Genomic DNA, 12,117 nt, shown 5'->3' on the forward strand with positions numbered 1-12,117 from the left:
CTCGTAAGACTCTTAAACACACTTCTTAACGATATTTTTGTTTGTGCTTTTGCCTCTTCCAAAAAATGTATAATGGCGCTACGTGCAATTCCGCGTACCTGATTAGGAAGAATATTCTCCACCCTGTCCTGTGGTGCACGCACACTGTCGTGCTATGCAATATAATAAAGAGATAGGAACGGCACTGCACGATTTCACAGGTGACCAGGTGAAAGTCACCCGAGATGGGTGCCTAGCTACCGAGAAAGTCCGCGGTCGAAGTGACACAATGTTAAGCCTTTTGAGTCCCACCAACATGAAACAAAAATTATTAATTTTAATTTTTTTCATCGTAGTAAGCTAAGGATGCTACAAAAGGCAAAACTTGAAACATTTAAATATTTTAATGAGGTGGTTTCTCTTTGAAAGTAGCTTCAAAACGTTTCACAGAATTCAGCTTCATTATCACAGTAACCAATGAGCCTAAGAAGAAATTGGCAAAAACTAAATACTCATTTCACTTATGGAGGTGGTTTCATTTTGAGACCACATTTCATGTGAAGAAACATAGTGAATCAGTTGCCCCTATCACTGGGATTTACGCAATCCGCAACTCCTTCACATATAACTTGAAACATTTTCGTGTCCTCTTTCTCGTTACTCGCAAACTATTAGCCCTATGGAAAAAAGTGAACAGGACGTCTAGTACAAAATTATATGTAGTTAAATTTTATAATGCGACTCATTTCCGTTATAGGCCGCAGTATTCGATTTAATCAAGAAAAACGTATAAAAGTGACTTTCAAATACATTTTCCTTGAATAGCTCGAAATCCATGACCACCAGCGAAAACATATTCCTGTAAAAACTATGAGTACATTAAGTTCCCTACGAAACTTTCTGGTTCATTTTTTTGTGAGACTAATTTTCATTAAGCTACCACTCTAATTCAAATATCTTAGCAGTAATCTACGCGCTTTCAAATCGGAACTGAAGAATTTCCTCAAGGGTCACTTCTTCTATTCTGACGAGGAGTTCGTTGAAACATTAAGCTGATGCTTGTTGTATTGTTGATTGCGTTTACCTAAACTTATGGATTGACTCTTTTCGGGTTGATAAATATTTTATTTTTATCTGTTGTTAATTTTATGTCGTAATTTCGTGTACTGACACGTTCCATGACCTTGAAGACTTGCTACTCAGTTTGGTCCTACGGAACTTGACATGTAAATAAATAATAACTAAATAGTTTGCATGTGGCCAGTGGACACTTATTCAAGAAAGTTTTTCCAAGTTGCATAATACTCGTAGGCAGAGGCAGCTGGATCTACATGTTTATTTGAAAGCAAATTCGCATTTTTTCGTAGACAGAATCGTAACAAGCAAAAAGGGGCCTAAAATATAATAACTTTTGTGAATATAGACTGAAGCGACGAGTGAAAATTTGCCCAAGGCCTGGAATCGAACGTGGGTATCCTGCTTACCAGGCACATGCATTAGTCACTAAGTTTCCTTGCCACAGCAGTTCACACTAATGCACGGATTGCCCTGGAACACCCCTGAGCCGTGGTAAAAATTGCCAACCTTGTAGAATTTTATATAAGATTGCATTCATGCGCTTTATTTAAATGATCATTTTAATGTACAAAATTGCCACCCTTTCACCGTAAGACTTTTCTTAGAAGTTAAAATCAAGTAGCACCGTCGGTGACAAGGTTAATATTTTAATTGCTAGTGTTTTGTACCATTTCCACCCCTCCTACGGAGGGTGCATAGCTTGTGTGCTTGTGTAAATCGTTAAAACTCTTAAAGTTTTCTGGTGTATTGGAGATTTGCACCACTGCAGTCATTCAGAGGCTGTTGTGAGCGGTCGTAACTACGGCCATGTCAAAAGGGAGCGGCAAGGTTCTCTGCCCAAATCTCATACAGTCAAAAGTTGTTTCTTTTTGCCTCTGAATAAATTGTAACTTTGATATTTAGAGGGTGCTTCCTGATGATAATTATAAATCTGTTTCTTTAAAAAAATGCTTTGAGGCACTATTAAAGTGAATCAAATCCCATTTGTTAAAAGGAATTTGGTTATGATTTCATCAGTTACTCCCTGGCAACTACATCCCTGCTCACATAGTGTGATTAAATGTGTTAATGTTCTTGATGAATCGCTAGTAAATAAAATAAACTCTTAAGAATATTCTATGGGTAATAAATCAAGCTTCGGTCCTATGGGGTATCGTCTCAGTTGTGTGACTGGATTCGTGATTTCCTGTCAGAAAGGTCGCAGTTCGTAGTAATAGACGACAAATCAACGAGTAGAACTGAAGTGATATCAGGTGTGTTCCCCAGGGAAGTGTCCTGCGACCTCTGCTGTTCCTGATCTATATAAATGACCTGGGTGACAATCTGAGCAGTTCTCTTAGGTGGTTCGCAGATGATGCTGTAATTTACCGTCTAGTAAGGTCATCCGAATACCAGTATCAGTTGCAAAACGATTTAGAAAAGATTGCTATATGGTGGGCCATGTGGCAGTTGACGTTAAATAACGAAAAGTGTGAGGTGATCCATATGAGTTCCAAAAGAAATCCGTTGGAATTCGATTACTCGATAAATAGTACCATTCTCAAGGTCGACAATTCAACTAAGTACCTGGCTGTTACAATTACGAACAACTTCAGTTGGAAAGGCCACATAGATAATATTGTGGGGAAGGCGAGCCAAAGGTTGCGTTTCATTGGCAGGACACTAAGAACATGCAACAAGTCTACTAAAGAGACAGCTTACACTATACTCTTTCGTCCTCTGTTAGAATGTTGCTACGCGGTGTGGGATTCTTCCCAAGTGGGATTGACGGAAAACATCCCAAGGGTGCAAAAAAGGGCAGTTCCTTTTGTATTATCACGTAATAGGGGATAGAGTGTGGCAGATATGATACGCGAGTTGGGATGGAAGTCATTAAAACAAAGACGTTTCTTTGACGCGGCGAGATCTATTTACGAAATTTTAGTCACCAACTTTCTCTTCCGAATGCGAAAATATTTTGTTGAGCCCAACCTACATAGGTAGGAATGATCATCAAAATAAAATAAGAGAAATAAGAGCTCGAACAGAAAGGTTTAGGTGTTCGTTTTCCCCGCGCGCTGTTCGGGAGTGGAATGGTAGAGAGATAGTATAGTAGTGGTTCGATGAACCCTCTGCCAAGCACTTAAATGTGAATTGCAGGGTAATCATGTAGATTTAGATGTAGATGGAAATCAAGGTTCAGCCTTCCTCCTTGACCCAAACTCTCACTGCTGCCCCCGTGTACTTTAAATTCCCCCTTACAAACAATCACAGCTGAAGAGGCTCTCCGTGTTCTGAACAGCAACTCAAAATCGAAGGTAAATGGGGAATCCACCACGAAACCAAGTTGCAGGTACTTATACAAAGGAATGTATGTAAATTCATTTCTATAATTTGCCCTAGTTAAATATGAAATCCTAAAGTGAAAATCATAGTTGGTTATGTAAATTGACTACTTAAATATCTAATCAAATTTTGTTACAGTGACCCCTTTTGCCGTACATATGTAGAAACGACCGACAAAAATGATAGCTTCATCGTCCATGAGTGGATATGAACAAGATATCACTTCTAATACTCATATCAGTAACAAGTAAGAGGCTCTGTGACAGCTGTCAGCTGTCACAAAGGCACTTACTTGTTCCTTCTTCTGCAAGTCGTACATATGTGTCAAACTGGGACGTTCTGTATCTAAAATAGAATGAGAATCCTTTGTTCGTATATAAAATGAAAATGTTTCAAAATCTGCTTAAGGATGCATATCAGAAAGTAGAACCAATTTTTCTGTTTTGTACCTCACGAAGGTGAACGTCTTGAGGTGATCAGGACACGCTGGACCGAGAACACCAAGGTAATTGCTCGGTATTCCCTAACATAGCGACGAAATGCGGAATTCTTGTCGCATTTCCAGCAACGAAGACGTCCGTACCAAAAGGTGTACGCGGTGCAGTAATGCCTCATTAAATCGGAAGAAAAGAACGGCGGGAGCGGAATAATAACTGGCGATCACGTGACCGGCGGCGCGCCGGGTGGCGGAGAAGACAAAGGCGGCGGCGGGCGGGGAACGTGCCCTATCTGCGCCGCATCGGAGCGGCAATTATCGGCTCTCGTCGGCTCTCGTCGGCTCTCGCCGCCCCTCGCCGCTGTCGCCGGCGGTAAGCATTTAATTTGGGCCGGACGGCACTTGCTCGCTGCCGGCCATTCCGGGTCACGTCGCTGCCCGCCCTCGAGTGCCACCGCCGCCGACGCCGCCTCCTCAGCCTTTGTTCTGCCCGCGCAAAGAGCGGCCCGGAGGCTCCTCGTCTTTATCGCAGGCCGTCCGCCGGGCGCGCCGTTCCCCTCTCGCTCTGTGGGTATCCCAGCCCAGAGACGGAGGGCTGGAGTAAGGGAGAAAGAGCTAGCTGTTGGCCGCGGGGGTGGACTGTGGAAATGGTGCGGATGACGTAGGTATGGAAGGAGAGACAGCACTGCCCTTTTCATTTAGTCAGCACTGACCTGGTTAAACAGCAGGTGCACAGCAACGCTCTCAGTAGGATCACTTGCCACCACAATTAACAATACCAGACCAAAAATCGTTCAATGCTCTTACCTACAATTTAAGTACAGACTACATTCATTCTTAGTTCACATGAAACTTTTATTTTTCTGCATATATAGCCACCTAATGATGCAAAATACACTATTACAACGAACAGAACACTGTGTCCAGTCACCATAACTGTTTCTATAGGGCCCGGCAAAATGACCTCCAGTACTTAGAAAGGCCGCTGCTTGAGTTTTGGTGGGTTACTAATCTGGAGGACGTATTGATCGATAGCGGTTTGCGTTCATTTTCAGCAGGCGCAGTGGCTCATCTAGGTGAGGATCACGCATTTCATGTGGAAGAGTATATTCGTAATAGTACAGTAGGCACGATCTGCGATCTGAAGGACTCCAAGGTTTCTAGTTTCAAACCCCACTAACATATTAATGATTTATGTAATGATCCCCAACATTACTTTTGAATCAGTCGCAGAGGCTAGTAGAAAGAACGAACGGCCTGGCAGATACTTTCAGCTGTCGCAGAATAATACAGGATTGATACAAACGAAAGGGGCTGTTAGAGGTAATGAAATAAGCAAATTACCTTAACAAACTAAGGTCTAGAAACTAAAGGTTTCACCTACAGAATATGTTACGACTGATTACATCAAAACCTTAAAATATAGTCCCTGTGGTTCCAAGCTACACAGGTTGATGCAGCTGCCCCTGCCAATGGGTAAATGGCAACCCACAACACATTCAAAAAACCACACATGAGATTTTGATACACTCTCACATGCCAAGTGCAAACTACTACACAAAAAATGAACTGGACGTTTTTGTAGGAAATTTAATATTGTTAAACTTTGCACTGTTTACGCTGGAGGCCACAATTTACGAATCATACAAGAACAATACATTTGAAGGTCACATCCGTACGTTTTGCTTGAATAATTCGTTTACTGCGGCTTCTAGTGAAAACGTATGCCAGTACAACAGTCAGCTACATTCTGTTTCCTACAAAAAAAGTTCTATTCTTTTTTCTGCAGGACTAACACACTACTCGCGATTAAAATTGCTACACCAAGAAGAAATGTAGATGACAAACGGGTATTCATTGGGCAAATGTTTTATACTAGAACTGACATGTGATAACATTTACACTCAATTTTAGTGCATGGACCCTAAGAAATCAGTACCAAGAACAATCACCTCTGGCAGTAATAACGGCCTTGAGACGCCTGGGCATTGAATCAAACAGAGCTTGGATGGCGTGTACAGGTACAGCTGCCCATGCACCTTCAACACTATAACAATGTTCATCAACAGTAGTGACTGCCGTATTGTGATGAGCCAGTTGCTCGGCCACCATTGACCAGACGTTTTAAATTCGTGAGCGATCTGGAGAATGTGTTGGCCAGGGTAGCAGTCGAACATTTTCTGTATCCAGAAAGGCCCGTACAGGACCTGCAATATGCGGTCGTGCATTATCCTGCTGAAATGTAGGGTTTCGCAGGAATCGAATAAAGGGTAGAGCCACGAGTCGTAACATGTCTGAAATGTAACGTCCACTGTTCAAAGTGCCGACAATGCGAACAAAAGGTGACCGAGTCGTGTAACCAGTGGCACCCCGTACATCACGCCGGGTGATACGCCAGTATGGTGATGACGAATACACGCTTCCAATTTGCGTTCACCGCGATGTCGCCAATCACGGATGCGACTATCATGATGTTGTAAACAGAGCCTGGATTCATCCGAAAAAATTACGTTTTGCCATTCGTGCACCCAGGTTCGTCGTTGAGTACACCATTGCAGGCACTCATGTCTGTGATGCAGCGTCAAGGGTAGCCGCAGCCATGGTCTCCGAGTTGATAGTCCATGCTGCTGCAAACGTCGTCGAACTCTTCGTGCAGATCGTTTTGTCTGGCCAATGTCCCCGTCTGTTAATTCAGGGATCGACACGTGGCTGCACGATCCGTTACAGCCATGCAGATAAGATGCCTGTAACCTCTACTGCTAGTGATACTAGACCGTTGGGATCCAGCACGGCGTTCCGTATTATCCTCCTGAACTCATCGATTCCATATTCTGCAAACAGTCATTAGGTCTCGACAAACGCGAGCAGCAATGTCACGATACGATAAACCGCAATCGCGATAGGCTACAATCCGACCTTTACCAAAGTCGGAAACGTTTATTGTCCTTACACGAGGCATCACAACAACGTTTCAACAGGCAACGCTGGTCAACTGCTGTTTGTGTATGAGAAAACAGTTGGAAACGTTCCTCATGTCAGCACGTTGTAGGTGTCGCCACCGGCGACAACTTTGTGTGAATGCTCTGAAAAGCTAATCAATTGCATATCAGAGCATCTTCTGCCTGTCGGTAAAATTTCGCGTCTGCAGCACATGACCTTCGCGGTGTAGCAATTTTAATGGCCAGTAGTGTGGTTGTGTGAGTACTACTCAGCGAGCACTTCGATTCGGTTCTAACCTGGCCAACATGCTTGTGTTCCAGGTAGAAAAACTATTCTAGTTTGGCTATGAAACTTCAGCGTCAGGTTCTGCACTGAAAAGAAAATCTATTGGCCGACCTCGGGTTTCAAGAACTCCAGAAATTGAGGAATTGTGAGTACTTGTTCACCACGTAAGCATGCAGCGGGCCTGGGAATGTCTGGTAGCTCCATGTGCACAGAGATCTTCACAAGTACCCCTGCAAAATAATGGCTAGCTAAGAAATAAACGAGAGACGTTACGGAACTTGCAGAACTCTGTCTGAGGAAATTGTTCAGAACATTTCTCCTACTGCTGTTTTGATTTCTTACATTTGCCAGGTACAGTAACTAAATAAAATTTCCGTTACTGGACAGCAGGAAACCCTCAGAGATTACACCAAAGATCACTTCACAGCCATCGTGTGACGGTTTCGTGCGCCGTTATTGAATGTAGCGTGTGGGGTCTGCATTTTTTTCTAAGACGGCGGCTTACCGGTAACCAACAATTCGGAGTGCTGCTATCACATGTTTGAGACCGAAGTTGAACCATTATTTTGGGGATCTTGATGAAGTATGGTTCCAACAATACAGACCAACAGCTCATACCTCTAAGCGCTCTCTACAAATTTTGAGAGAGTTGTTTCATGAACATCTTTCTGCTTCACGCGGAGAAGTCGCCTCGTCCCCAAGGAAATCGATTTATCACCTTCTGATCTTTTTCTTTGTGGACACTTAACAATTCAAGTGTACAAAAGTTACCCAGCACCAAAATAGTCACCCAACAACCTGCAATCACGAAAAGAGGCTTCACTGTGGACGTTGCTCTCATTACAACGGAAACGACACGAAGAACTGTAGACATCTTCCGGGAAAGACGTCGACATTGTGTCAACAATGGAGAACGCCCTTCATCAGGCATAACTTTTAAATGCAACTAATGTAAAATCCCTTTACTGATTTTAGTACACAGACGGGACTGCATCAGGCTGGAGGTCGTTGCCGCTCATTGATGTCGGTGGCGGCTGGCACGAGGAGTGCTTAGATCACCCACTACCTGCTCTAGAGAAAACACAGCACGCACCGCCGGCGACACCGAAGCTACCCTCAAAGTGTGTCACAAACTGCTCAAACTGTCCTAGTCGAGATCGCCATGCGCCACGCCAGGACATCTACGGTAACATCCAAAATGACCGCACTGGGTGGTGATCAGCAACGATGGGAGCCTTCAGGAACACAATTATTACACTCTAAGACAAAGAAAACCCACCATGAAAGAATTTAGATATGATGTACATGAACAGATAAACAAATTGTAAGTAGGCTGTTTAGCTTCTTATATTGGTAACGCCGCCGCCACGTAGCGCTCTGTATGAAAATCACTGGCTGTGCTGTGTGCACTCTGTGGCTGGATGGCATTGTTGTAATACTCGCCATTGTAGCGTTGGGCTGTTGGCTGTTAACAGCGCGTAGCCTTGTGCAGTTGGAGGTGAGCCGCCAGTAGTGGTGGATGTGGGGAGAGAAATGGTGGTGTTTTGAAATTTGTAAGACTGGATGTCATAAACTGCTATATATATTATGACTTTTGAACACTATTAAGGTAAATACATTGTTTGTTCTCTATCAAAATTTTCCATTTGCTAACTATGCCTATTAGTAGTTAGTGCCTTCAGTAGTTTGAATCTTTTATTTAGCTGGCAGTAGTGGCTCTCGCTGTATTGCAGTAGTTTCAGTAACGGAAATTTCTGTGAGGTAAGTGATTTGTGAAAGGTATAGGTTAATGTTAGTCAGGGCCAGTCATTTTTTGGGATTATTGAAAGTCAGATTGGGCTGCTCTAAAAATATTGTGTGTCACTTTAAGCACAGTAATATATAATTGTTCTAAGGGGACGTTGCCAAATTATTACAATTTCAGAAAAATTATTTCACTTATTCAGAGGAAGGAATTGCACAAGCTGAGCAAGTCAATAACACATTAGTCCATCTCTGGCCCTTATGCAAGCTATTATTCGGCTTGGAATTGGCTGATAGAGTTGTTGGGTGTCCTCCTGAGAGATACTTTCACAAATTCTGCCCAATTGGTTCATCAGATATTAAAATCCCAAACTGGTTGGCGAGCCCTGTCCATGATGCTTCAAAAGTTCTCAGTTAGGGAGTAATCCGGTAACCTTGCTGGCCAAGTAAGCATTTGGCAAGCATGGAGACAAGCAGTAGAAACTCTCGCCGTGTGGGAGCAGGCATTATCTTGCAGAAAAGTAAGCACAGGATGACTTGCCATGAAAGGCAGCAAAACTGGACTTAGAATACCGCTGACGTACTGCTGTGCTGTAAGGGTGCGCGAATGACAACCAGAGAGGTCCTGTTAATGAATAAAATGGCACATTCCTGGTTGCCAGGCCACATGACAGGTGACATTCATGTTCGTATCCGACCGCTGACCGAAACGTCTCCAGACAGTTCAACGCTTGCATAGGGTCTCAGTTCGAAGTGGGACTCGTCTTGAAGACATTTCTACAATAGCCATTGATATTCAAGGCGGACACCACCTGTTGGTGTACAGCAAAACTGGGCTTAGAATACCGCTGACGTACTGCTGTGCTGTAAGGGTGCGCGAATGACAACCAGAGAGGTCCTGTTAATGAATAAAATGGCACATTCCTGGTTGCCAGGCCACATGACAGGTGACATTCATGTTCGTATCAGACCGCTGACCGAAACGTCTCCAGAGAGTTCATCGCTTGTCATAGGGTCTCAGTTCGAAGTGGGACTCGTCTTGAAGACATTTCTACAATAGCCATTGATATTCAAGGCGGACACCACCTGTTGGTGGGCGCCTTAAGCCCGGCCCCCAATATTAAGGGTCCTCGTGATCACTGAAGCACCAGTCGCACGTAGGATCGATGTAATGCTGAATCCGAGCTCTCAGTGCCGCTCTCATGATCGCTCGGTTCTCACATTCTGTCTTCTCTTTATATGGGCCATTTATCCTTACTCACTGGACTTCGGGTTTCCGTATCATCATGCAAACTTATGCGTTCATTGTCGATGAACAGCAGCTGGCATAGGTGCATAAGCTAGGCGCCTGCTAAGGAGGCCAGCAGGTAGAAACGTTCGCTGAACGGTCGTTGAGGAGTCACTGTTGATAGCCCCTTGATTCATTTGGGTGGTCACCTGCTCAACAGTTGTTCGCCTGTACGCATCTCTGCAGCCGTTACTTGCCCCTGTGGTCTATGTCCGTTGGCTCACAGCAGTTGTCTCAGCGCTCATTTTGGACAGACCCAATTTACCATGCACGGCATCTTTAACCACTGAGGTAAGCAAACATTTACAAACGTAGCCATTACGGAAGGCCTTCCGCCTTTGACCTCAAAGCCAATGACCTTGCTCTTTTGGATGTGAGCTAAATCACTCAGTCGCAGCAGTGCAACAACTGTACTATTTTCCGCCTCTCCTCGAAAACTGTGCTATATACCCTGTACTACATGTGCTGTCACCTACCATCTTTGAACAGTAATTGCATGTTGACGTCGAACATAGGCGGTGATCACATAACTGTGACTGTAACATATATACATACAGAATTGAGTGTGACCAGTATGATGGGGCACGGAGACGAAAGTATAAGTGGGACCAGTTGTGCTGGAGTGTTACAAAATAGATCATGGTCCGCTGGATTCTGCAGGGAGTACTGTAAAAACAGTTACAGCTATAAGTAGACTGTTTAGGTTTTTGTGTTGGCGACGCCACGTAGCGCTCTGTATGAAAATTGGCGACTGCGCTGGTGCAGTAAATGGTTGCTTGAACACATTGTTGGAATATTCGCTAGTGTAGTACTGGGTAGTTGGATGTGAACAGCGGGTAGTGTTGGGCAGGTGGTGGCGAGTCGCCAGCAGTATTGGATGTGGGGAGAGCGGTGCTAGAGTACTGAGAGATTACTATGAGTGGACGATCTGGACGTGTTTCCGTCAGTAAAAGGAAATTTGTAAGGTTAGGTCAGCTTAGGTTAGTGTTTTTTAACGTCCCGTCCACAACGAGGTCATTAGAGACGGAGCGCAAGCTCGGGTTAGGGAAGGATGAGGAAGGAAATAGGCCGTTCCCTTTTGAAGGGAACCATCCCGGCATTTGCCTGAAACGGTTTAGGAAAATCACGGGAAACCTAAATCAGGATGGCTGGAGACGGAATTGAACAGTCGTCCTTCCGAATGCGAGTCCAGTGTGCTAACCACTGCCCCACCTCGCTCGATAAATTTGTAAGAGTGGATCTAATGAACTTATATATATTAGTTTTGGTCACCCAGTATATATATATACCGGGTGACCAAAAAGTCAGTATAAACTTGAAAACTTGATAAACCACGGAATAATGTAAATAGAGAGGTAAAAATTGACACACGTGCTTGGAATGACATGGGGTTTTATTAGAACCAAAAAAAACTAAGTCCACTAAATTTCCGACAGATGGCGCCGGACAGCAAAACGTCAGTGACTGCTCATGACAATCGTGTATAAAAGGAGCTGTAATGAGAGAGAGAATCAGATGCGCCATCAGTCGCAGCATGTTGACGTTACCTCAACAGACGCTTTTAGTGAAGCTGTATTATCAGAATGGGGAATGTGCTAGTTCAGCGCTACGATCCTACCGCCATAGGAAGGGGATTCGAAGGGGTAAAGGTCCGTTGACAAATGCAGCTGCGGCGAGAATAATTTCGAAGCTCGAAGCCACGGGTTGTTACACGATAAACCCCGTAATGGCCCACCGAGCACAAGGTGTAATACTGCTGAGACAGTTCAGGACGAAATGGAGACTGTAGCGGGTTCGTCTATGCACGGGGAAGTCAGCGCTCGTGCAGTCGCACGTCGCACGGGCATTCCATACACTGCTGTTTGGTTGACACTAAGGCGTACCCTCCGATGCTATCCGTACGAAATCCATCGGCCTCATGAACTGTTACCTGGCGATTTTGTGATGCGGAGGGCATTTGCGGTGTGGGCTTTTCAAAAGATGGCGAAAGATGACGATTGGTTCAGTAACGTTTTGTGGACCGACGAAGCTCATTTCACGCTCC

At 44.3% G+C, this 12,117-nt stretch overlaps 1 protein-coding gene across 1 annotated transcript; it reads right to left on the bottom strand.

Annotated features, from left to right (window-relative positions):
• Positions 1-4,041: 4,041 nt before the first annotated feature.
• LOC126293633 (uncharacterized) lies at positions 4,042-4,515 on the bottom strand. Its single transcript, XM_049986945.1, has one exon. It carries the CDS (start codon positions 4,513-4,515, stop codon positions 4,042-4,044), a length of 474 nt encoding a protein of 157 aa, XP_049842902.1.
• Between the last annotated feature and the right edge of the window lie 7,602 nt (positions 4,516-12,117).

This window comes from Schistocerca gregaria, chromosome 1, assembly GCF_023897955.1.
Source record: "Schistocerca gregaria isolate iqSchGreg1 chromosome 1, iqSchGreg1.2, whole genome shotgun sequence".
In the NCBI taxonomy this organism is placed as follows: Eukaryota; Metazoa; Arthropoda; class Insecta; order Orthoptera; family Acrididae; genus Schistocerca; species Schistocerca gregaria.